This window comes from Schistosoma haematobium, chromosome 1, assembly GCF_000699445.3.
Source record: "Schistosoma haematobium chromosome 1, whole genome shotgun sequence".
In the NCBI taxonomy this organism is placed as follows: domain Eukaryota; kingdom Metazoa; phylum Platyhelminthes; class Trematoda; order Strigeidida; family Schistosomatidae; genus Schistosoma; species Schistosoma haematobium.
The window spans coordinates 3,752,864-3,780,461 of record NC_067196.1 but is presented as its reverse complement, the minus strand read 5'-3'; the positions used below and the strand labels follow the sequence as shown (position 1 = coordinate 3,780,461).

The window sequence follows — 27,598 nt, the reverse complement described above, 5'->3', positions numbered from 1 at the left end:
AGTCGAGTTATGAATTCAACCATGATAAATTGCTACAATCTCCGCAAATCTCTATTCTGTAAACAATATACTATCAATGATTGTAGCCAAATACAAAAAAGAAGCACATATGCGAAATGACAAAAGTCATAGGAGCAGCAATAAGCACAACGAAATACTGAGATAGTACTAATAAGGAGAAATATGATTTTTCCTGCATTTTTGCGACGACAAACCAAAATGGATTTTACAAAAAGATTGCTTTTTAGACAGATGACGTTCACATAGTTGATGCTGACGTTATTTTCAGTTACGTTGTTGTCAAAGGTCTGTTACTTAGACTGGCAACAAATAACTTTGCATAGCTCTTCGTAGACCGTGTGAAACGCAGAGTGCTTGTAGGCCGTGTAGCATGGGAGTTTATACCTGTATTTAGTGAAGCAAATGAGGGATTTGAGAATTCTTGGAAGTTGGAGGGCCATTTAGTTAACGAGTAAAGGTACAGATCACCCAAGATCGGAAGTGATGACCTATTGCCTGAAACGAAGCGATCATCAAGGTCTTTGTTGAAGCATAACATAGTCAAGGTTTCGGTCTACGATCTATTTTACTATTTCACGGGATACTGGGACCTGAAGTTTACCATCCAGCGGACTAGAACTAGAGCATTTGAGTAGCTGAATAACCCCTCATCGAGGATTATCAAAAACGTGGAATCATACCGAATCAACATGAAGTGACCACAGAGAAACCAGTTAGTATATGTACGCACGTATCGAAGATATTGGGTATTGAAGTTGGAGGTTGCTTGAAAGCTTCAAGGTCTGTTGGAATGCCAAGTTATGAAGTAATATCACCTCAAGTTGCTTGCCCAACATGTTCCGGAGCAGGCTACGTGCGTAAAGGTATTTTATACGCAAATTGTGTAAAAATTTGTCAGATTCCAGAGCAGAGTATGTGGCTTTAATCCCTCTGACAGACCGACGTCTTCGGCCGCGTAGAATATGCCTTAAACTTTTTGGGTCTGTAGTGATCTGCTCCTTAGTATTTATACTTTTATTGGTATTTCTCTTTCCGCGAACAATCTCTTTGAGAAGTTCAGCGTACAAGTTAATTACGATAAGTGCCATTGCCAACATGCAAGATAATTTGATAGATCTCACAGTGATTGTATGTTCATTTTTCATAACTTGTGAGTACCACGTAGAACCAAATTAATGTATCAAATCCTAACTTTGTTCCAACCACAATAACTAAAATAATTGTATCTCCAAAATACCGTTCAGTGGATCTACAGGAGACTGTTAACAATTCCATTCAGATGCTACCGCTTCGCTCCGAAACTTTACTGAATGTGACAACGAAGTTACTCTTTGAGCATAAACATTTCGATGTAATGTAAGTTGGTAGTTATTTTTCATCTGGATCCATTTCATATACTACAGATTTAGTTACGATCGGTATTTAAAAATAGATGGGCAGGGAAAGGAACAAGATTTAGTTAATTTCAGTAAACAAATTCATGTATAATTGTGTCTACTTCACAGCTGATTCCACTGAAACTTCGTGTGACAGTGTTGTTTAACAAGGGTTACGCTTCGAATGTGGTTTGGCTTATGCTTTGCAACCCTGTTATCCATTATGCCCACTCTTTGCGACAGTGCTTCACTCTACTTAATCTAGTGAATACTACGGGTTTAATACAGCAAACCGTATGTTTTATCATCCTTCATATTCGTTGTTCTTAACTACTTTGATCACTTGACTGTATCTCCCAACTTGGTGTGGTGGTGGGGCTTGCTTATTGTGATGACTCAGCTGAGTGATGCTGGCTGGAACATATCTTCCTTTAGGTCCTACCACTTCAGGTTGATCAGTTGGGGTGCAGTAAAACTAAAAGTAACGACTTAATGTTCTACGACAGGTTCTACTGACTGTAGAGAGGTGTCAAAATAGTAGAGCGTTTCCCTCGAACAACCTCGCCTGTTCCTACGGAGTTCTGTCTCCGGCGATAGGTTTCAAGGCGCTGGGCTAACTCATTAAACACTTCCCATAAAAACGCCGTGAGCGGCCGGCCTCAAACAGTTATCTCTTAGGCTCTGTGGTCAAGCCCTCAGATCGCTAAAACTATTACTAACCCAGACTCTTATTCAAGCATATCAAGAAGAAATATCCACTAATATTTGGACAGGCAAAAGGTGAAAACCGTCCCCATGCCTCTAACAACATCCAAGGTCACTTTGTTCACCACCAAGTCTCCCCTCATCCATTACTAATTCTCCCATCTTTATGGACAACCCTTTTCGCATATCCCTATCATAACGCGCCACCAATGCTGGTGGTTTGAGCTTACGAAATGTTATTCCTGGCCTCCTGAAGCCACAATCTAGACATGTTGGAGTTGTTAATGTTTTAACCTTGTCTGACAGAACAACGGGCTACCTTAGCCGGGAATAAAATCTAGTGCCATTGATGTATTCTGCGTCTTTGAAACGCTCATGCGAGATCCAAGTGCGGTCGCCCATTCGAACTCACCTTATCAATATAAAGAACCGGATCGATTTACTCTTTTTGTGTCTGGGGACCCCGTTGATACTTCCCGCTGTTGTTGGTGTAGCATTTATTTCGAAAGTAGAATATAATTTCTTAGACTGAATCCCAATAGACAATCGCTTTTGCACTACCCGATTCAATAGGAAAGTGAAAACTCTAAAAGATGAGTACACATCGTTGCCTCTACCTAAACTCACTGATTACAATTCCAATGAAATAAAAGATGAATTTTACAGGAAAATTTCCGGCCTTAAGGAAGCTAAACTTCCTGATGTAATAATGGGTGATTTTAATACCTAAGTAAGTAAACTAAACCAAACTGAAAAGCGTTCAAGTGTATTTTACGATGTCATCGGTCAACAAACATATAGTGCCAACTATGCTTTGATGACCGTCTATCTCTAGGCATAAAGATAAACATCGTTTGACATGGTGACTCACACAATGGACACATTGATTAAATCAAATAGACCACATTGCCATCGAGCATTGTTTGGGAGACGATAGAAGACTATCGCTCATTCTGGAGCAGATGTTTAGAATCGGGTCATGCTCTAGTTTGAGCACTTATTTCTCTGTATCTTACTGGACGTAGAAAAATCGCAGTATGCAAAACTCCTCGAGCTCGACATAATGATGAGGAACGTAAGAACATATTTTAGGAACAACTAGAGAAGGACATTATTTATTATTATTACTCGACGTCCAATTTCTGTCATACTACTCGCCCAAATATTGACGAATATTTGCATAAATCAGAGATTTTTAAATATGGTGGTCCAGTTTTAGCAGTTATATCAACTTACATCATTAGAATCTGAGAACTGAACGTAATTCCATTTCACTAGTCTAGATTGCTGATCGTCCCAGTCTGTAAAGAATAACAACAATTCCCTTGTGACGATCGCTGAGGAATTAGTTTGACTAATATGGTATCTATTTTGGAGATTTGTGGAGACTGTATTATTTTCAAAGTTGAATTAACGAATCAAAGCTAAGATATTACTTAAGACTACTGCTATTGTGGTAATATCAATGAAACGGTACGAAGAAAAACGGACTTTCGTTTTTTTTTGTTTTCATTATTTGAATAAACACACAAAATTTATTAAACCAACATTTTAGTAGATACATGGTTAAATTGTAGGCTTAGGCATAACATGTAGATATCCCCGTTTGAATAACCGGTTGTGCCCATTTGACGTTTTTGGTTACCTGTGCAGAAGTATCGTTGTTACTTGTCAATTCTGTGATTGTTTTGTCAGGTTAACGGACTAATAACACGTATTGGAACCAATCTACGGGACGACTCTAGGACTACCGGGTGATCTTATCAATCTGCTTACTGACAGTAAAAAGCTTTATTTAGAAAGTTACGTTGACCAACTACGGTACCAAATGTCCGAGCTTAAACCAATTAGTACTCTTGAACAATCGCGATCGACATATGTACCCAAGGTCCTAAACAATTGCACACACGTCTGGATAAGTTATGACGAAGTAAAAACACCACTTAGTCCTCCATTCGAAGGTCCATAAAAAGTTATCTCAAGAAAACCTAAGTATTTCTTTGTACAAAAACAGGGAAACATCGACTCAGTAAGCATTGGTAGGCCAAAACCGACTTATCTTGATAATGGACCACAATACGTGTTATTGGTCCGTTAACCTGACAAAACAATCACAGAATTGACAAGTAACAACGATACTTCTGCACAGGTAACCAAAAACGTCAAATGGGCACAACCGGTTATTCAAACGGGGATATCTACATGTTATGCCTAAGCCTACAATTTAACCATGTATCTACTAAAATGTTGGTTTAATAAATTTTGTGTGTTTATTCAAATAATGAAAACAAAAAAAAAACGAAAGTCCGTTTTTCTTCGTACCGTTTCATTGATTTTATTTTTAAAAATATTACCACAATAGCAGTAGTCTTAAGTAATATCTTAGCTTTGATTCGTTAATTCAACTTTGAAAATAATACAATTTGCACAAACCCCCATTCTGATAATAATAATAATAATATGTAAACTAGTAACTGACTTCAAGATAAATTTCCTGGAGTTCTAATGTGAAGCCGTGATCAGTAGACTCCAATTTTCGTCGAATATGAGACAGTTAACCACCTCAGGCGCTGAATGAAGGGTTGCGCAAAATCATGGAGAGGTTGAAGTTAAACACTGACACTGTTGTATACCGGCTCAGTGGCTCAGAGGCTAGTCATTTGACTGAAGGTCGCAGGTTTGATTCCCGCGTGAGGGGTCGTGGATACACTCTGCTGAGGAGTCCCACGCCAGGACGAAATAACCGTCCAGTTCCTCCAGGTTTAAAATGTTTACTTAACGTATATTGACTCGTGAATCCAACTTTGATAATGTTATCTGAAATATTAACCTTAATAATACTTGGACGCGTAACGAGGGTTCGGGAAGAGCGGATCCGAGGAAACTAGGCTGGTTTCAGACGTTTACGTAGATGTATTGAACGGATATTCAGCCCTCGGCAGGTTCTGGAACATAGACTTACTTTCGACGTATGATAATAGTTGTATTCCCTGACCTTAGTGGGGAGTTAGACTTTGTTCGTAATGTTCTGTGCCAGTGTCTTTCATTGAAATATGTACTAAAGATGTATATTAGCCTTATACTGGCTCTCTGTTCGAACATATAGTGTATTGTCATCGGTGTTGATTTTTTCAAGTGGTGTTCCCCAAGGTTTTCCAACTTACCCATTTTTATTTAACTTTGTCATAGACAGGCTTTTAAATACAACACTTTCATCATCTGGCTTTTCAGTGGTTGATCTACCAGGAAATCCACTTGCTGACCTAGAATGTGCAAATCATATAGTTCTGTTTGGTGAGGATGCTGACAAAATTCAGAGTCTTCTGATCTACCATAAGCAACAATCCGAACATATTTGGGATGTGTCTCCCTCTTTAAGTGCAAAATGTTGGTCCAAAACTTGTTTGAGCTAACGCCTGTACTAGTGATAGGAAGTAAAGTCAGTTAGCCAGTCAATCACAACGTAGAAGCCGGGACTTATTTACTTTGATCATCTTCACACTACGACAAAATTCCATTCACTGAGCGAAATTCGACTACTTAAATCTATCAATTGAAGTTTTGAGACAATATGTTTCTTTTCAACTGTTTCCGAGCATCAACATCCTTACCATTTCCCTTACTTAACCTTAATGCTTATGTTCATGTCCATACTGTATTGCCAAAATACATGTGTATAGTCCCAATGTAATAGATTATACTTCATTCTATCATTCAACTTTGGATCTGTCTCCTGAAAATCTTAAGCTCTCTCTTTTCAAACTCGTAAAATATTGTAGGAGTAACCCCCAACTAAGCATGTAACTTTTAGCTCCCGTCATTCATTCAAAGTTTACTGTATGTAGTGTATTGTACATATTAAGATTAAAAGAGATTTTTTAATATTTATAGTATGATTGATATGATGAAAGTTGTGTTTAGTTTAAAAATACTTGTCTAACTGTTCTGTTTATCTCCATATATCACACTTTATTCATCAATAACTGTTACTAGATCAGTTCAAAGTGTAAAGAAGCTAACAAATCACTTCACTTGACACAATGCTGGATAAGTTTTAGTTGTTTGAACGTTATCCACGGGCAGAACACATTTTATTATATTCCCAAAGGTTTCATGACAGTGTTCTTGTCTCGTATTAGTTTGATTCATGGCTTAATCACAGTTTATTGCTTTTTAACATATACGTTATCCTAAACAGCAGTGAGAAATATTGTATACTAACGCAATTTTGGAAGACAAATATTCACTAGAAAAATCACATTGTCTTGGTAGCCCCCAAATGCCTTGGTACAGTCGAGAGTGGGGAGAGTCAGCTCTCCTTCTTCAAATGCTCTCACATGACCACGTGTATACAGCCACTGCCAGGGAAGCCCTACTCACTGCCTTCTCGTGACGGTGGTGTTGTTTGCGAAATTAAGAAGAAAAGCAAATGTTCGGCTCTTTAACCGGGTTGGTGGACACGGAGGATCCAACTAGGGAAGTTGGAAAACCCAAATTCCAAATCAATGGTGTACATGGGCTTCAGGATCCTATCCTGAAGGAACAAATAATTTATGAACCAATCGTTGGTCACCGACTATCATGGGACTGTATCTCCTGACGTTGCTCCACTGCCTTGTGGATTAAACCTTTAGGTCAAAGGCTCCAGATGTGGCCCCCTAAGAACACCACTTGCTTCATTCTGGACACCCGAGCAATATCCCAGCCGTCACACAAATCGAATGATTTATGTGGCGCATATGTATTCGGTGCCCCTTTGTACCAATATTTATGTATTCAAATTAATAAATAAAATTCATGTGATAGGCTATACTGATAACCATAGTTAGTACATTCATCTATCAAATATTAAATCTAAATAACTGAAATATTTACAAAACCAAATATCTTACTCTAATAAGAATATAGCTGAGATTGAAGAATAATGTCGTTAAATTATAACACAACAGTTTCAAAACTTCACTTCTCTTGTGTAACAGTTAAAGTACATAATTCAAACTTGTAACTGATTTTTATAAATCTATTTATATTTATTTATTTTCAGTAAATTATGTCTTATGAAATTACCTTACTTCCATGATATATACGTAACTTTTACGTAAGTATTGATATGGTATATTATTATATTATAATACAATATGTAATTCTTTATTTTATTTAAAGTAATTAATCCCATTTGATAAATTTCGATAGATGTATTAAGAAGATGAAGATTATTGGAACTAATGTGATAATAGATTAGTGTAATACATTTCGAAAAATCTTAACAAGTATATATGTGTGAGTGGGTTGGAGAATGCTAATCGTCGGTCTATTTATTTATTTCAACACATAAATATTGGTACAAGGAGGCACCAAATATATATGCGCCACACCATATTTGTGTGTGTGTGTGTGGGGGCTGTGATACTGCCCGGGTGCCCAGACCGAAGCAGGTGGTTATCTTAGGGGCCACACTCCGAGCCTTTGACCTAAAGGTCTGACCCACAAGGCAGTGGAGCATCGTAAGGAGATGCAGTCCCATGATAGCCGGTCACCAACGATTGATTCATACGCTATTTGTTCCCGCAGGATACTGGACCCCATGTGCACCATTGATTTTGTTTGGGATCCGGTTAAAGCGCCGGACATTCGCTTTTCGTCCTCTCATTTTCGTAAACAACAGTAATGCCACGAGAAGGCAGTGAGTAGGACTTCCCTGGCAGAGGCTGTATACGCGTGGCCGTGTGAGAGTATTTCGAGAGGGAGAGCGGACTCTCCCCACTCTCGGCCGTACCAGGGCATTTGGGGGCTATTATTGATACATATGAGAAAGATTTATACAATAAATGATATAGTAATACTTAGTACAATCAGCAAGACCATGAAGCAAGCGTGAGTAGTGACTTTATATATATATATATATATATATATATATATATATATATATATATATATATATATATATATATATATATATATATATATATACGGAGAAAGCGTGGTATGAATGTAGAAACTGGAGTTATCAGTCAGTCAGCTACGCCACTTTGCTCGATTCTGTGCCTTACTATTGTGACTTTAATCCCGGCTAATTAACACGCGATTTATTCGCTAATCGAAATACGACTTATTTAATCTTATACTGTACTAAACCAATAATGCTCGACCGGTATGAGCAGCCTAACGTCTTTATTGGTCCTTTGTTCGCCTAGACTTTCCAACTGAGTCCAGAATACCAATAACAGCTACTGTGCGAATTATTTATTTCAAACATACTTAGTTTATATGCCAGTCAAACAGACCGCATCACACCATAAAATATAAAATGACATTTATACAAGATCAAGCCGAAAAGTGGCTTTGATCACGGGAGACTGTAATCATCAATAAACTGAGTATAAATTCTATTATTATTATTATTATTATTATTATTATTATTATTATTATTATTATTATTATTATTGTCATTTATGATTTAAACACATAAACATTAGTACAAGGAGGCAACAAATAGATGTGCCACATAAATCATTCGATTTATGGGAGGGCTGGGATACTGACCGGGTGCCCGAATTGAAGCAGGTAGTTTTCTTAGGAGGCCACACCCGGAGTATTTGACCGAAAGGTCTAATCCACAAAGCAGTGGAGCAACATCAGGAGATGCAGTCCCAATAGTTTGTTCATACGCCATTTGTTCCATCAGGATTCTGGAGCTAGCCCATATACACCATTGGTTTAGAATGAGGGTTTTCCAACTCCCGTAGGTGGACTCTCCGTGTGCACCAACTCGGTTAAAGCACCGAACATTTGCTTTTCGTCCTCTTAATTTCTTAAACAGCACCCCGACCGCGGGAAGGTAGTGAGTAGGACTTCTCTGCCAGTGGTTGTATACGCGTAAGCATGTGAGAGCATTTGAAGAAGGAGAGCTGACTCTCCCCACTCTCGACTGTACCAGAGCATTCGGGGGTGAATATAACTTAAGAACAGTCAATCGTATCATAATAATCTATAGATCAAAATAAAGCTTATAATAAAAGGAATATAGATATACATAATCTAGTTACTGAATAGTTATACAATAACAATATTAGTTCATGAATCTATATTCAGTGGTATAGGAGTAGGTTGGAAGAAAGCTAGAGGCGGCCAAACCAAAACATGGCACAAGTCCATGAAGTCACTGACAAGTGGACTGAGTCATGATGGTAGGTGTAGACTACCTGGTTGGGGACCACGAGATGATAGCAACCGATGGTTAGAGACCCTGAATGACATGGCTCAAAATCGTTTGCAATGGCGCAGGTGCATCCAATCTTTGTGTTCTCCCAAATTCTAATCTTCTGAATTCTTCATGTCCCTTTTTTTCCTCTTTCCAAATTTATTTCACTGGATTATACTCTTTAAATAACATCTCCAAACCCTAATCTTCCCGATTACTGTTTATACTCTTGCTACCTCTACCACTACGGGATCTGAATCGACAACTGCATTTCTGTGCTAATGTGGTATGGCAACTCGAACTGATGTACGTACGTACGAAGTTCTACGTTGTTACTGACTGACTGACTGATTAGTTCATGAATAGTTCTCAAAAGTTACCCATCATTTATTCTTCACTAAGATTTAACACATACAACAATTAATTCGATTTTAATTATAAAAAAACAAACAACAACCTATTTATCATTTATTCACTCATTCTCTTCTTTTCTTCTTAGCTTTCATGTTAGTTATACATTATTATGGCAAAATTTTGATGCATATCTTACAATTATGCCATTAGTTGATTGTTATCCAACTAATATGAATATATCGAATATAGAAACTTGATAAGGAATATAATTCCATTAAAGACAGAGAGAAAGAAAGAGATCCACTATATTTTTATTTATGCTTTAAATAGATTTTCTTTTCTAATTTACACCTTTTTTGTTTTTATTTTTTTTCTTTATTTTTTCTTCTTTTTTTTTCGTTTCAAATCATTGATGATTTTAACGTTTCCTAATTTTAATCTAATTGAATCTACTAAGATAGATAGATAGATAGATAGATAGAAAGAGAGACAAGAATATCATCATCCTCATTATCACCATGATAATCATGATCATCCCTTTTTTTTATTACTTCATTTGTAAATTAATTGGCAATCATTATCATCATAATAATAAAGATATCAGTGATTTGTAAATGTATTTCTACAGGTTAATTTGTTAAAATTTAATTTTTCATATGAAAACATGAGAAAATCAGACTGGCTTTAGACATAGTTGCGTCTGCATCGATCATATATTCTCACTATTTGTCAAGCTTTAGAATACAGTTTATTGTTTATTGGCGTCTGACGATGATGATCTTTCTTAACTTTGTTGACCAAGAGGTTCTGTTATGACTTTATATCCGGCTAGTTATCACGTGATTTATCCACCAGTCAAAATACGACTTATAAAATCTTCTCACTGTGCCAAAATCAATGACGTTCGACCGGTATGGGCAGTCTTGCGTCCTTATTGGTCCTATCTCTGCCTAACTCGTCCACTTGAGTCCAGAACACCAATACCAGCTTCCACTATGCGAATCGAATCATTTATTTCAGACATACTGGGTTTAATATATCAACCAAACAGACCGCAACGTACCATAAAATAGGAAATAACATTCATACACAATAAAGCCAAAAAGTGGCTGTGAACGTGGGAGGCCGTAGTCAATAAACTGAACATAGCTTAAGAACCATAAATCGTACAATAATAACATATAGATTAAAATAAAGCTTATAACAATGGGAATATAGATATACATAATCTAGTTACTAAATATTTATACCATGAGAATATGTATAAATAATAATAGTCCATTAATAAGTCTTAGACGTTGCTACTGATTTATTCTTCGATCGGATATAACAGGTTCTGTGACAGTGTCTGTCATTGAAAGGTGTACCTCAAAAGTATATGGTGACACTATAATTTATGCACGATCTTTGAGCGACGCTAGACTGATCTTGAGAGTGTTCACCTAATAACTAGAACCTAATGAGGGTTATAAACCTATGCGAGGAATTCGAATTATGATTTACAGTTGGTGGTTAAGGTTAGGAATTAGATTTAGGGTTTTCATCACGAACTGAAATTAGCTATCATGTTAAAACTCTATTTAACCAAATGGATAAGTAAATTTCGTTCCGAAATCAAAAATCTGTTATATTGTATCTGATTGGTTCGTCCATAAATTATAGTCTCGCTAAGTACTTGTTTAAATTAATCATAAACCTACTGGTGGAAATAACGCCCCGGTCGACTGAATTATTGGGTATTGATCTCCTACAAGGAGGTCCGCTTATCGACATAGAATACGCAAATGATATAGTCCTGTTTGATGAAGACGCTGATAAAAGACAGAATCTTTTGATAGCACTGAGCAACAATGTCAGGATGTTTGGGATGTGCTTCTCCCCCTCTAAATGCTCTAGGACTGGCCTGTGTCAATACCTGAACTAAGGATAGGGAGGTGTGGCAACTTGGACCGATGTATAAATGTGTCTGGCCCTACATTGTAGCTGACTGACTGATATAAATTATTATCTATGTTAGATATTTCAATGAAGTAATGGTAGTGTGACATATGCTACTTATACTTGCAGATATAAGTAGTATGTTACACTAGTTTGGAGTGAACTTTTTGTAACTAGAAGGTTGAGAAGATGGAAATGAAGAGAAAACAGATAGAAACTCAAAGTAATCAAGATAACAACAGGAATGAAAGAATAATAAAGTGTTCGAGAGACTCTTGATGGAAGATGTGCAAATGATGTATTTGAAGTATGATTTTCATATCTTATTTAAACCACTGTGATAATAAATTGGTCTTCCTCATTTGACATAAACTATTGAACTTTTGTCCATAGATTGTTTAAAATTAAATCTTTTAATAAACTATACACTTTCTTGTAACACCCTTGTCATACAAACTAAATTGAGAATGAGACAATCTAGATTGATGGTGAAGAAAATATGAGACTTTTGTGAAGTGTTCAATATGACTAGTCTTATTTAGTTTGACTTACTATCAAAGTATGCTTCAAATGAGTTCTATTGTAAAGTTTGTGATGATGATGTTCAGAGCCGAAAAACAGCAGGCAGGTGAGTCGATGACCATGATAAAAATGCACATATATATACATAGTGAATTGAATGGATCATCGAATCAATTAAGCAACTAATAATAAGGCTAGCAGAATGAATATACACCTAAGGAGTAAGTAGTGTTCAATCATACATATTCATACAATGGTATAGATAAGTTGTCATTGTACGGATGACTCTGTCCGTTAAGTAAGTTAACAAAAGGGCTTAATCAAATTAAATATGAACAAACTCAATTGCACATGAGCTACTATAACCTGTATAAGTAATGTTAAGTTCAGGTGCCTCACGCAAGTTGTAACTCAACTCATGTTGAATTCCTAAGACATAAAAATTACTAGTTTGAACGTACTTAGTTTTAACAGTGATTTTTATATCTGAAAGCATTCGTTTCTGTTGGATGGACCCAGAAAATTCCTCGAAAAAAACTTAAAGGGACCCTGACAACGCTGATAAACTCTTATTCAATCAGCATTCAATAGAAGTTTCGCAGAAACACCTGTAAAGTGAGTAGTCACATTTCTGACTGGATGATTAGGTGAGACTATAATTTATGGACGACCTTTGAGGGACGCTAAAGTGACCTTGAGAGTGTCTACCTATTTACCAAGGTTAAATGAGGGTTACATTAGTTTGAACGATAAGGAATATGATTTACAGTTGAATGTTAGGAATTAGGCTTGGAGTTTTCTTCACGAACTGACATCAGCTATAATGCCAAGACTTTAGCCAAATGTGTGAATGAATATCGCGCCAAAATTTAAGACCTGTTATCGTAAATCTGGCTGGTTCGTCTATAAACTATAGTCTCGCCGATGATTATCTGTCCTACTACTATGTTCAGAAGAGTTCCAGAAGCTCAAGGCCATCTAAAATGCTATAAATACCGTTGGTTTTCTGTACATAAACTAACTTTAGAGTAAAGCGCCCTTCTATATTTGGCGCTTTTTCTCTCGTGTTGAAGTTGCCGTGTTGTTTTAGCCTGAAGGTTACTAGAATAACTTAGTAAACCTGGTCAAGCGTCCAATTGGAAGACTTATTAGTTTACACTGATTATTTATTTATTTAAACACAAACATTTGTACAAGGAGACACAAAACAGATATGCGCCACAGAAGTCACTTGATTTGTGTGAGGGTTGTGATACTGCCCGGGAGCGCAAAACGAAGCAGATGGTTTCCTTAGGGGTCCACACCTGGAGACTTCGATCTAAATATCTGATCCACAAGGCAGTGGAGCAACGTTAGGAGATGCATTCCCATGTTAGCTGGCGACCAATATTTGGTCCATACATTATTTGTTTCTTCAGGATCCTGAAGTCCATGTACACCATTGGTTTGGAATGAGGGTTTTCCAACTCCCCTAGGTGGGTACTTCGTATCCATATGTCAATAATAAAGCATGGAATGAACCAAAGGAAGTATATAATCGCCTCTGAATATAGATATTAGCTTTCGAAAACGTGGATCATTAGAAACATTCAACTTCATAGGATCGGAACTACAAAGATTAATGTTACATGCGGTGAGATGTATAGTAGTTTTGCAAACTGACTGATTGTGTCCAATTTTACCACATTTAATGCATATAGCATAACGAAATACACATGAATTACATGAATGAAATTCGTCACAGAACAAATATTTACCAAACTTGTGCTCACATCTATGATCAGTTTTAAAATTTCTTGTTGACTCACTTTACATATTTCCACGAGAATAAGAACCATTATTAAACAAACGCAATTTTGAACAACGCCGAGAGTGTAGTTTATCACGACGAATAAGCAAAGTATTAGAAATTTCCACTGACTGAAAATAGTTAGTATAGGCTGTTTCAATTTCTTGAAATGAACTTTTAAGCTTCTGAATTAATTCTTTTTTTTAAATTCGGAACAATTATACCAGCAATCGACCGATCACGAAGTTGAGTTTTTTATTAGTCTCTAAAATTCCACTTCTTGGTCTGTTTCTGTAGTTTGAGTGATAAAGTCTTTAACTTTCTCATCATTTTATGAAACTTTGGTCTCTCTCTCTTCATTCCAAGCTAGCACACTGCACATGACTAAGAAGTAATTTCTTGGAAGATTCATATGACAATGCAATCAGTTTCTCTGAAAAAACTCAGATTCTTTAGCAGGTTATTAGCTTCTTTGTCTACGAACGTCAAGAAATAAAATGTGAATTTATCATCTTTAATCTGTTTCCTAGTCATGCAGCAAATTTCGAACTGCTCCATATATAGTCCTCAAAGTCATCCCTACTTGAATCAATATCCAACGCCATCGCAACACCAATATAATGATTAGAAGTATTCGAATGAATATACTAACTGGGAATTTCAGAAATAGTGCAATTTAAGGGATATACAACTAGATGATTACAAAAGAACGTATTCTATATGGAATCAGTAGTCAATCAAGTACAAAGGAATCATTAGTTCATACAAACACCACATTCCATTAAATTATTTGTTAGAAACAGATTATACTTGCTGGTTTTGACTAAGACTGTGTGTGTGTGACAGAATAGGGATTTATTTAAGAAACTTATCTCTAACTAATTAATTCCCATGTATTGAATTCACTGAGATCAAGAGAAAAAGTAGGTGTTTGTTTGAAGGCGTAACGTAAATCAATATAACTGTATTACAACTGTAGACTACTCAGCATACCTAATTGAAATATTGGAGAAGTATAAACTTGATTAATCAGTTTCGTTTTGGAAATAAAAGTAATATAACAAATAACTAATTTAGACACATAGAATTTGTATAGTTTCTGTTAAGTTTTAATATTTTGAGTTATAATACATGCGAAATTAGGAACAGTTGAGCTACTCTAATACTGTGATGTGTACTACTGATGTCGATAGATATAAGTAGTAGTATGTGTCATCAATCGAAAATGAAATGTCTGGCAGCAGAAGATTTAAGAAACGAGAACAGTGAAGGATTGTTGTGGAAACAAAGTCACAATAAGGTCTGACATTTTGCAAATAAAGTATTTACTGTATGGTTCTCAGATTTTACTAAGAAATCTTATAATTGTGTATTCAAGTACATTTGATTGTTCCCACTTATGTTCTCGTTCACTGCAATACAACCGGTTCTTCTGTGTAAATCAATAACAAGAACTAGCGCATAACACAGGGTAGAGACAAATTGTGTGAGAACTTTATATTTATGGTAGAACAAGCAGCATAAAACGAAACAGTTCAACTTCGTATACACAGCAATGGAAACATAACTTAAAGACAAATTCACTTGGTGTTGATTTACTTGTATCTTCCCATTGTTATTTAGGACTGCAATTGAACAGTCTCTTGTTGGCGTATATGTATCCTGTGAGGATTACCTCGATACTGTTTTAAGTCACAAGCTTTTTAAGCAGAGGTGGATAGCGGCTGATAGTGGAATCCTGGACGCGCGTTTCCCCATATTTGGGACTCGTCAGCTGGGTGTACCTACACCGCAGGGTTGATATTCACTCTGGGATTCGGACGTAGTGCCGTTCGCTTCAAATGCCATCACATTATCCACTTAGCCACTGACGAGTCTCAAAATGGACGAAACGCGTCAAGCCGGTGAATAACGGAATTAAGTAAGCCAAATACGAGAATGAATGTCTTAAATACATATATTTCGTACAATCACTGATCTGAGCAGATACTCAAAAACGTAGCGAAGTTAAACGAAAGGACGCGCAGTAGAGAAGGCATGTGAGCCACCTCCCATTTATTCAAGCGTTCATTATTCATGATAGTCACACAACAATAAGCTACAGACATGGGATGAATAGGATAAGAAGAGCACACATAAATATGCTCATATAAAAACAGTCAAGTTTGATAAGTGAATAATTAACAAAGTCAAAATGTAGCAAAAGATGAATGAATAGATTAGTCTGTCCGAAAGCTAGAATAAGATCTGTGGGCTTAACATAGCAACCGACACTATAAACACTCAGACAATGAACAGTGAATGTGTATAGACAAGTCATAGGTATATATCCATTTGTTTCTCTCAAATATATTGTTTTGTATTATTGAATACATTGTATATAAGTAATATTTCACTTGAAATAATCATATTCATCCAAATCATTATAGTTGCAAGGACTAATCCACATAGAAAATATTGATTATCACGAAATATGAATCGTTTATCACCTGGATAAATTGCTTGAGTTGCAATTGCCAATTCCTGAAATACGTTTACATAATTTTATTAATATCATCATCAATTATCTAAAAACCATGTCTGTAACCATCGTTTAACTTATGTGTGTTACTGTGATTTTCAATCTCGGCAATGAGTAAACACAAAATATAATAATCAGATGGGAGGTGTTGTGGGGATTTTAATAGTTGGATTCATGAGTCATTAGAAGCTAGACTACCATGGAAAACAGATAGGTCCTGGGTTCCAACCCAGTAGGCGGGATCGTGGATGTGCACTACTGAGGAGCCCCATACTAGGACAAAATATTATAGTTCAGGTGGCTGTTAATATCTATTCTTTAGTTTTGTATCTGTAAATAAGTTCCCAAATCAATAGCTCTGTAAGTCCTCGATATTTGATACTGAACTCATCTAGCTGAAGGCATTCGGTCATGCATCCGCACCAGATCACGTGTGGGAACGCCGTGCTCAACATCCCTTACAATCGCTAGCCAATCTAGATCAATCGGTTCTCGATACATTGATAGTCTATCAAATATATTTCTGAACCTCTTCACTTCTGATTTCACTGTGGGGGCACATTTCGAATATAGGTGTTACTGGTTAAAGTGTTGTTGTTAAACTCCAAATACTTGTGGCATTTTCAGTTTGCTAACTTCAGAATATGAAAATGATTAATACAAAAGCGTTTTGTGAAATTGTAGTGAGTTATTTAAGAATAGATGTATGTTTTCTTATTACCCTCCCCCTTAACAATTAACTCACCTACTTCACCATTGTATTTGTCAAATGGTCAATATTTCGCACCAATTACCCATTCCTTAAACCTCCCTTCAGTGCATCGGAAAATCAGATAAGAGTACACAATTACTTTCTACTCATTATGACATATAGTTCATATAATAATTGTGTAATTCATGTAAAAATATTGTGTGGGTAGGAGTTATCACATATACTCATCAGTCGATATAACACTGATCATAATGAAATATATTAAACAGTAAATTGTTTCTTTTATGTAGCTTTTCAGAAGTACATATCCATTAACATGTCATGAATGGAACTCTGGAGCTTTGAGTCTCGTGAAGTATTCTCAACTAAAAGAAACACCTAGCTAACATTCATTCATACACATTGGCCATAACAATTGGTTCGTGTTATAACTATCAATTAGTCTATAATATTCAATGTTAATCCAATTGAGATCACTTGATTGTGAATAGCATCTACAGGGTAAAATTTAAAGAGCACCCTCATGTAATTACACTTGCACATTTACCCAAAACCTTGAACAAATATGGGTTTCAATAGTAGAACATTCATCAAAGTGCAACACAGTGTTAAGTCACATGTAAGTGTAGATCTTAAAAAATTGACTCCAACGATACGATGACAAAGTACCGGTTACTCTCCTGTAATTAATTAGTTACTTACGCCTGTTACTCCCTATGGGGTATAGGCCTCCAATCAGCATCCTCCAAACCACTCTGTCCTGGGCCATTATTTCTAGTTCCATCCAATTGTTGTTTACTCTTCTCATGTCTGTCTCCGTTTCTCGCCATATTGTGTTCTTCGGTCTTCCTCATTTCTTTTCACCTCGAAGATTCTAAGTGATGGCTTGCCTTGTGACGTAGTTGGGTGCTTCCCTCAGTGTGTGCCCTATCCACTTCCAACACTTCTGTCTGATTTCTTACTCCTCTGGAATCTGGTTTGTTCTCTCCCATAGTAGGTTGTTGCTAATAGTGTCTGACCAACCAATGGATCCGAAGTATTTCGCCTAGACAACTGTTAATAATTACTTGTATCTTCTAGATGATGGGTTTCGTAGTTCTCCATGTTTCCACCCCATATATTAGAAGTGTTTTGACATTCGTATTGAAAATTCTGACTTTAGTGTTGGTCGACAGACAGTTGTTTTGAGTTCCAGATATTCTTCAGTTGTAGATGTGCTGCTGTTGTTTTGCTTATTCGCACATTTACATGTGTGTCAGATCTACCGTGTTCATCAATGATGCTGTCCAGATATGTAAAAGGTTTTTACATCCTCGAGAGCTTCTCCGTCAAGTGTGATTCGATTGGTGCGTGTTGTGTTGTATCGGAGAATTTCGCTTTTCCGTTTGTGTATGTTGAGATCTACTGCTGTTGAGGCTGCTGCAGCTACACTGGTCATCTTCTTTCTCATTTGTTGTCGTGTGTGCGATAGAAGAACCGGATCATCTGCGAAGTTCGATTAGTATATGCTAAAATGAACAACTGCTTAAAACAGTAGTGATATTTGATTAAATATACTAAGTATAGAATTTACCATGATAAGTAATAAATCTTCAACAAGGAATAAAGCTATGAAGAATACAGAAACCTTTAATATACTTTGAATGGATTCTAGTAGTGAAATCTTGAGCACATATTCCATCTTAATGGAACTCATATTGAAACTGTTCATAACCTCTAAACATAACGAATCACACCTTTTATGTTTCATTAATAGACACTCTATCTGAAATATAATCAAATTGTTACTAAATGAGAAGTTGAGACAAACATTCAGTGGATCCATAAACAATCTGCAATTGTTTATACCAATGACATTGCTAATATCAACCATAACAAGTGATAACAAGCATTTAAATTACATTTGTTAATTACTTACATAAATGATTGTCAATAGCATTCCTGATCCAGAAATAATCAGAATGACCTATTCAATAGTAATAATAATAATTATTATTATCAGTATTACTATATATCTGAATGAGTAAGTGTAGATTTAGATTTACTATTAAGTGACAATATATCTGGGCAGCATCATTGATGAACACGGTAGATCTGACACACATGTAAATGTGCGAATAAGCAAAACAACAGCAGCACATCTACAACTGAAGAATATCTGGAACTCAAAACAACTGTCTGTCGACCAACACTAAAGTCAGAATTTTCAATACGAATGTCAAAACACTTCTAATATATGGGGTGGAAACATGGAGAACTACGAAACCCATCATCTAGAAGATACAAGTAATTATTAACAGTTGTCTAGGCGAAATACTTCGGATCCATTGGTTGGTCAGACACTATTAGCAACAACCTACTATGGGAGAGAACAAACCAGATTCCAGAGGAGTAAGAAATCAGACAGAAGTGTTGGAAGTGGATAGGGCACACACTGAGGGAAGCACCCAACTACGTCACAAGGCAAGCCATCACTTAGAATCTTCGAGGTGAAAAGAAATGAGGAAGACCGAAGAACACAATATGGCGAGAAACGGAGACAGACATGAGAAGAGTAAACAACAATTGGATGGAACTAGAAATAATGGCCCAGGACAGAGTGGTTTGGAGGATGCTGATTGGAGGCCTATACCCCATAGGGAGTAAAAGGCGTAAGGTGAGGAAAAGTATTCAGTGACAATAATCATTACTGACTAACATTAACTGAATAATCACTGTAAATCTAAGAGCATCTAACTAGTGATCCAGTACTTTATGCGTTGATATGTTCATAATTTGGTCAACTCTAATTGTATTGATTCTACCACTTCATTATCAGTCTCATTTACATACAGGAATAGGTCGTAGCTAGAAAACATAATGAAGATATTCGTCTATTTACAATGGCTAGCTTATCAACAACAAAATTTACTGTAAAGGGATGAAATTGATATTTGTCATGAATAGGAAAGAAAGCGACAGATATAAAACTAATGAGTGTAATGTCTTTAATATCGAATTGTTAGATAATCAACTCCATAAGGCAATATCTTATTGCTTTATCCACAATAAATGAAGTCAATTAAGATTGTTTGAATTCAATAGTTGAATTCATGAGTCAATTGAAGAGCAACATGGAAAACCTGGAAGACCGTTTCGTCCTAGTATGGGACTCTTCAGCAATGCGCACCCACGATCCCGCACCAAAACGACTCTAATCTATAGATCGCGTGCGCGAATGCATAACCTCTTGACCACTGAGCCGGCATCATCAGTATACCACAGAGTTATCCTTTCAAACATCTGTTCATTCCTAATCATAATCAAAAGGGGGTTTTGTGGAGGTTTTAGCAATTTAATAGTTGAATTCCTGAGTCAATTGAAGCTAGACCACCATGGAAAACCTGGAAGCACTAGCACTGGAAGTTCTAGTATAGGACTCCTCAGCAGTGCGTATCCACAATCCCGCACCAAAGGGACTCGAATCCAGGGCCTATCAGTCACGTGCACGAATGCTTAATCTCTAGCCGGCATCATCACTGGGGCATCCAGTGCTTCCATGGTGGTCTAGCTTTAACTGACTCATGAATTCATCTCTTAATTTACTAAAATCTCTACAACCTCCCCCTCTCTAATTGTTTAAATTATACAATTATCTTACTTACATCAAAGTAACCATAATAATTTAATATAATCATAGCAATATAAACTACTGCTTGTAAAGTGAATATAACAGTAAGGAATATATTCAATGATGTTTGTATATCGAAACGTATTAATTTGCCAAATATTATAGTCAGCAATATAATTCCCAATGTAATAACCCAACTACATGGAATCCATAACGTTTGCAATTCACATAGTAGCCTTGAAACTGGAATTGAAAGAATTATCGACTATTGAATAAAAACAAATAAATAAAATAGAGAATCAACATGACAGACCATCTATCTACTGAATAATCACTCATTATTTAATTAAATGTAGTATTATTTGACAGAATGGTGTAAATCATCAACGTTGATGATCTCAGTTGAATGATTGGGCACCTTCTCGAGTTACACGAGAATAATGTGACCAACCAGTTAATATCGAATTCATACATCGCGTTCAGCATCTAACGTCGATTAACTCTTGGTCGTATTAAGGTACTATGGAAGCTTTGAAGACCATACATCACAAAAGACGTTATTATAGCAATATATATTGGTTAAAATAGGTACAAGTGGATGTGTGACCACCAATGCATGGACCAGTCGATGGCATACAATTAACAGATGTGCATTGGTCGTCCTTGACCTTGACAGGGATCGATGATCTTTTCAATGTTCAATAACCCAACTGCTAGATGATTCGGCTGGAGCTCAGTAACATTTCACTGGCCCTACATTAGTAATCGACAATAAAGTGAAAAATGTCACTTTCAAATCTTTCACTGTACTGGTTTTTACTCTACACTTATTTGAACGATATTGTTTGACAAATGTATGAAACGAAGCTACGAACGAGCATTGATTAACAAATTGAGCTGTCAGTTTATTATAGATGTATGAAATGTGAATTCGAAAGTGGCTGACTGAAGCATTTCATTCAATTTGCAATATTTCCACTAGTCTAAATGACCAAGTATAGTGTTGCAGCCAGTATATTTTGATGATTGTGTGCAACTAACAGGGAGTGCTATAACTAAGTTTTATACTAGCAGACACTCGTCAACAAAATGAATGTGGTATACTGATTACTTCGTTATTTATTTACGCCCGTCACTCCTCGTGTAGGAGCATAGGCCGCCTACCAGCACTCTCCATCCAACCCTATCCTAAGCAATCCTTTCCAGTTGTTATTCATCCTTTCCATATCTGCTTCTATCTCCCGACGTAATGTGTTCTTTAGCCTTCCCCTTTTCCGCTTCCTTTCACGACTCCAAGTTAGGGCTTGCCTCATCATGCAGTTTGGTGATTTTCGTGATATATGTCTTACCCATTTCCATCGTCTTTTCCTAATTTCCTGTTCAGCTAGAAGCTGGTTTGTTCTCTTTCACTGTACGCTGCTGCTGATGGTATCCAGCCAATGGATATTGAGTATGTTGCGTAGACAACTATTTATAAATACTTATAGGTGCCAACCATTACAAAACGTATGTTCAAGTTTTCCTTATGAGTACATCCAACTACCTAATATCAGCTACAAAGTCAATTCCATGAAACCGTTTAAGTGTCCCGAATAAGATATCAACTTTATATAAATCACCATTAGAAATTCTAGAACCTGGTAAAAGAGATAATCTAAATATTCTTCAGTTACTCAACTAATTAGGATGAAATGAAATCATGCAGTTAACCAGTCATTTGGTCATTTATATGTATTGACTCTAAATGTTTTGAATTAGAATAGCCCATATAAATGAATGTGTCTTTATATTAAAAAAGGAATCAATTTAAGTATATACTGTCGACATGAATTCAGATAATGATGATAATGGTAAATATTTTCAAGTGTTTTTTCTAACTACTTACATTGAATATCAATAGTATATAATTCAATGGAAAAATAAATTGTACTCGTGGCATTAGAATGATTTCCAAATCAATAAAGAGTCCCAAAAAGCTGTAATAATCACAAATCACATATATACATTGAAATACACTAATGCGAAAAATTAAAAACGATAAGCAAAATGAATTTCACACCATGATTTCTAAATAAACTAAATATGATACAGAAATAATGACTGATATTTTAATGATCGAACGATATTTTGATGGATTTAGGTAAATCATGTAGGGATTATGAAGGTTATCCATTGAATACAATGGATAATGATCATCTTATATCACGGATTCACCGGTTTCAAATGTAAACAAACTAACTTTGACTAAGTCGAATTGATGACTATGAGGCAGGGGTTACGATTGAATCGTGTTATGATACTTTCATCATATTAAAATTCATGTTTGTTTCACTTTTTGTGAGACATTCACACTACTTATTGATATAAAGTGGATTGAAGCGTACCCAATCGTTTTCAGGATCAGTTCATTGTAGAAGCTGGTATTAATTTGATGGAACTAATCAGCGAAACATCCGTTTACATTCCTGTCACTCTGATCGTATTGAAGATCGCCAATGTAGATGGTCTCTGTCGAAATGATTTGAGGCCTACTCGAGTTAGATGGGAATGGTGTGACCAACAGCTAACGTCGAAGCCACACCTCACGGTCAGTAATATAACATTGATTGTCCCTTCGACGTATCAATGTACTATGGATGCTTTGGAGACCGTTATTACAGCAATATGTATATCATACAAGTTAGGAATTGTGACCACCAGCTCATGGACCAGTCCATGGCATGTGATTAACTGATGTGAGTTGGTTGTCCTTGACCATGACAGGGATCGATGATCTGTTCAATATTCAGTGACCCGATTGCCGGATGATTTGGCTAGAGCTCAGCAACATTTGACTGCACCTACGGTATTATTAGTTTCCCATCATATTCGATTTTAATATCCTTACGTTTCTCACTATTCTAGCTTTATATATCTTGAAAGATTTGATTAAATAATGAAAATCTGACCGAAACATTGTTACTTGTGGCAACATTGCAATCCAAATCGTAATAGAATACACTAGGTGTTCACTTGCATTTCCTGTCCATATTCTCGCCTAATTTGACTTGTATTTCGTTTGTTATTTTATACTACTTATTAATATTCAGTAAACGGTTGTATTTATAGTAATTTCTAATCGGATAACTTGGTGCTAGTTTATTTTTAGTGTCATCCCCCAAAGTATTTACTGTAGTTATTATCAGTTATTCCAGTTATGTACATCTTTTGAGCTTTTGTTTAAACGTAACAGTTTTCATATTTATATGCTCTTAGTTGCCATTTTAGTTGCTGATATTCTAGTGAGTGAAACCATCGGCTTCTGGTTTCAATTCCAAAATTGTCTTGACCTAAGGCTTGTAATATTTCTGATTGCTTTCTTTAGTGAATGTAAGTGCATTGTGTATGCTTGATGGGTTATCGTCTAACCTTTACGCTCTTCAGTAACGCTAATCTGCACACTACTCTAGTACACTAAGTAACCTCTGGCTAGACATCGTGAACTGCTACAACAAACTATTGTTAACATTAAACACAGCTATCGGCTGTCATTTACGCTCTTGAAACCTTTCTGCTCCTACAATTACAGGCGTGTTAATTGACATATATATGTCACGAGTTGAGGTTTATAATCCATTTGTGTTTATTCCACAATAAAGAACCCTTCTTTAGACAAATCGTTGTTTTTTAAACTTCGGTTTCATGCATATCTCAGCCGTGTAGTTAGACGCTTCAATGTAATTAACATCAGGTGAATTGTTAAATTGAACTTGGATTCTATGATTATTACTGGGTAGCATGACGATTACTTAGAAAGTGCAGTTAATTAGGAGGCGAATTTAGGAAGTAATACAAACATTTAACTATTATAAGCAAAGATGGATAATGGCTAGCAGTGGAAGCTAGAACGTGTGTTCATCCTATACCAACAAGTGAGTGATCAATTACAGTCCTAAATAACAATGGGAAGATACAAGTAAAACAACACCAAGCGAATCTAACTGTTATGTTAGATATTTGAATACTTAGGGCCGGTGAAATATCACTGAGCCCTAATCAATACATCCAGCAGTTGGATCACTGAATATCGAACAGATCATGAACCCTGTCAAAATCAAGGACAACTAACTCACATCAAATTATCGTATGCCTTGGACTGGACCATGAAGTGGTGGTAGCAACTTTTCTTTTGTACCTAATTTAACTAATATATATTGCTGTAATAACGTCCTTTGTGATGTACGATATTCAAAGCATCCATAATACTTTGATATGTCGAAGGGATAATTCACGTAAGATGCTGACATCGAAGTTCGTTGGTTCATCACACCATTCCTGTATAACTCGAGTATATCCTCACTCATTCGGCATAGATCATCAATATTAATGATCTACAAACAATATACACATTTTTCGGCGAGACTCCAATTTATGGACGACCTTTGAACGAAACTTAAGCGACCTTGAGAAATATTAGCCAATCAGCAAACAGCCAGTATAGAGTAAAAATATATTATACAAAACCAAGGAAATAAAGTGGATACACTTCTTATACGTGGTTCAAAAACTTGCCAAGGATAGAAATAGGTTCAGAGGTTATAAAATCATAATGAATACAGTAGAGGAAATCATCCATATGGCTACATAACAGTCGGTCTTTGGCAGCAAAAACTCTTTTAGTCCCGACGACATAGCTTCAATATTGTTTATGTGCACTCCGGTTGTTGAGTGCACAAAATGTTACTTGTGGATAACGAAACGATGCACACAACCAAGCCTATTTAGGAGTCTGTACGCTCTCCAAACATCCGTATATATTGTAGTACCTCGCTGCAGCCAGTGTTACGGGTGCTTTTATTATCCAGTTCGTAATAAATGTCATAATTTGCCTTAGTTAGCAATCATATATAGGGTTTTCATCAGGAACTGACATCAGCTATAAAGCCAAAACTCTGTTTAGCCAAATGGATGAAAGGCTTTGGCGTTTAAATCCGAGATCTATTATCTTATACCTGATTGTTTCGTCCACAAAATATAATCTAGCTGTTTTATTTGCTATAGCCGCTCAATAATCACGCTTTGTACAAAATTCCCTATGAACCGATCGTACGTTAACCTTAAAGACTGAAGTTTGCGCCGTAACTTTGAAATCTCTAAAACGCCTCTGATTGGCTAGTCCATAAATTAGCGTCTCGCCCAATTTTCCTTCAATTTTTTAATCATTTACATATATACACACATTTACCACAACAACAAGAAAACTTCAGATTAAGTAGTATACTAATAATAACTTACAAAAACAATCCAACAAACCAGTTTGTAGATTGTAACCATTCCTTGAATGTATTACTGAATAATAAGTAGTATGAATTGTTTAAATGAATAAAATAAACTCACACTAATATTACAGTAGTATTCATTCCCCATATAATGATTAATTGCATCAAAGCTATACCACTAGCCTTTCAAACGAAGTATCATTTATGGATTAGATTACCTTAATATAAAATAGGATACCAGATATTCGTTGAATTGGTTCCATGATTATCTAAATATATTATGTTATTGTTATGTAATTAAATAAACAAATGCATCAATAACCTACTTGTTTACTATTCGATTGTGTTAGATCACTTTCTAGATGTTGTTTAACTAAAGTGAAAAGAAGATCATTTTTTTTCTAATAAGTGAAAGGATATTATAGTAATTTTAATGGTTGAATTCATGAATTAGTTGAAGTTAGTCCATCATGGAAAACCTGGAAGTATTGGAAGATTGTTTCGTCCTATTGTGGGGCTCCTCAGCAGCGCGTATCCAGGATTCTACCTCGCAAGATTCAAATTTAGATATTAACACCGTTGAATACCGGTTCGGTAGTCTAAGGGTTAAGCGCTCGCACGCGAGATTGATAGGTCCTGGGTTAGAGTCTCGCAGGAAGCGTCGTGGACACGCACTGCTGAGGAGTCCCATAGTATGACGAAACGGCTGCCTAGTGTTTCCAGATTTTCTATGGTGATCTAGCTTCAATTGATTCGTGAATTCAACAATTAAAATATAATTTTTATTAAATATGAAAGTAAAACTCTGAAATTAATTTAATAATTTTATAGACAGAGATGGATAGCGAACATCAACTCTGGATTCAGGTACATCCAGTTGACGAGTACCAAATAGGACGAAACGTGTGTCAAACTGGATTTCATTGTTAACCACTATTCATCTTTGCTTATAAATCTTGTTAATTAAGGCGATATCCATGCAATACTCACAGGATGCATATATACCAATAAGAGATTTATCAATTGCAGTCTTAAACATCAATGGGAAAATTCAAGTAAACAATAACAAGTGAATTAAACGTCACCTCATCACACAACCCTGTACCTATTAACACTCAGTAGCTAAGTGGATAATACAATGGCGTTTGAATCGAACGGCAGCGGGTTCGAGTCTCAGAGTGAACATCAACACTCAGATGCAGGTGCATCCATTTGACGAGTATCAAAGCAGGACGAAACGCTTGTTAAACTGGATCCCATTGCTAGTCATTAACTATCTTTGCTTATAATGCTTGTGACTTCAGACAATATAGAGACAAGATGCACAAGATGCACCTATGTACCAGCAAGAAAGAGATTGATCAATTGCAGTCGTAAATATCAATGAGAAGATACAAATAAACAATAATATCAAATGAATTGAATTTATATAATTCTTTCTATTAAATCAATATTATTCACTTACATTTCATTGTACTAATCAAATAATTCTTCATTAACACTTTTCAATGGTAATAACAATACTACTAATAATACTACTAATACTAATAATAATATGATTACTGTTAGTTATTTCAACAAGTATTTAAAC

At 36.0% G+C, this 27,598-nt stretch overlaps 2 protein-coding genes across 6 annotated transcripts; one reads left to right on the top strand and one right to left on the bottom strand.

Moving 5' to 3' along the window:
• Window positions 1-757: 757 nt before the first annotated feature.
• On the top strand, window positions 758-27,541 carry MS3_00005100 (uncharacterized protein). 3 transcript variants are annotated; one of them, XM_051213128.1, is made up of 5 exons: window positions 758-884; window positions 920-1,149; window positions 1,187-1,377; window positions 7,147-7,200; window positions 26,839-27,541. In XM_051213128.1, exons 1-5 carry the CDS (start codon window positions 812-814, stop codon window positions 26,900-26,902), a joined length of 612 nt encoding a protein of 203 aa, XP_051072942.1. In that variant the 5' UTR covers window positions 758-811; the 3' UTR covers window positions 26,903-27,541. The 3 variants fall into 3 exon arrangements, with proteins under 3 accessions (XP_051072942.1, XP_051072943.1, XP_051072944.1); XM_051213129.1 differs by lacking the exon at window positions 26,839-27,541 and adding an exon at window positions 9,803-15,220; XM_051213130.1 differs by lacking the exons at window positions 7,147-7,200; window positions 26,839-27,541 and adding an exon at window positions 1,425-3,545.
• MS3_00004989 (uncharacterized protein) lies at window positions 15,300-27,598 on the bottom strand. Of its 3 annotated transcripts, XM_051212988.1 has the most exons (10): window positions 27,571-27,598; window positions 27,473-27,533; window positions 26,334-26,380; window positions 26,226-26,276; window positions 26,126-26,190; window positions 26,024-26,077; window positions 22,635-22,725; window positions 20,784-21,014; window positions 19,058-19,105; window positions 15,300-16,429 (listed from the first exon to the last, which is right to left on the bottom strand). In XM_051212988.1, exons 2-10 carry the CDS (start codon window positions 27,501-27,503, stop codon window positions 16,250-16,252), a joined length of 798 nt encoding a protein of 265 aa, XP_051072939.1. In that variant the 5' UTR covers window positions 27,504-27,533; window positions 27,571-27,598; the 3' UTR covers window positions 15,300-16,249. The 3 variants fall into 3 exon arrangements, with proteins under 3 accessions (XP_051072939.1, XP_051072940.1, XP_051072941.1); XM_051212990.1 differs by lacking the exon at window positions 27,571-27,598 and having other exon boundaries at window positions 26,226-26,380; window positions 27,473-27,568; XM_051212989.1 differs by lacking the exons at window positions 26,024-26,077; window positions 26,126-26,190; window positions 26,226-26,276; ... (1 more) ...; window positions 27,473-27,533; window positions 27,571-27,598 and adding an exon at window positions 23,134-24,196.

Coding starts and splice junctions, on each gene's coding strand:
- MS3_00005100 (XM_051213129.1), top strand. CDS start 812: ATGCCAAGTTATGAAGTAATATCACCTCAAGTTGCTTGCCCAACATGT. Junction 885..919: donor AGCAGGCTACGTGCGTAAAG/GTATTTTATACG, acceptor AAAATTTGTCAG/ATTCCAGAGCAGAGTATGTG. Junction 7,201..9,802: donor GATATATACGTAACTTTTAC/GTAAGTATTGAT, acceptor TTTTCTTCTTAG/CTTTCATGTTAGTTATACAT.
- MS3_00004989 (XM_051212988.1), bottom strand. CDS start 27,503: ATGAAGAATTATTTGATTAGTACAATGAAAT. Junction 26,277..26,333: donor CACAATCGAATAGTAAACAA/GTAGGTTATTGA, acceptor TAATATATTTAG/ATAATCATGGAACCAATTCA. Junction 21,015..22,634: donor ATATACTATTGATATTCAAT/GTAAGTAGTTAG, acceptor TTTATTCAATAG/TCGATAATTCTTTCAATTCC.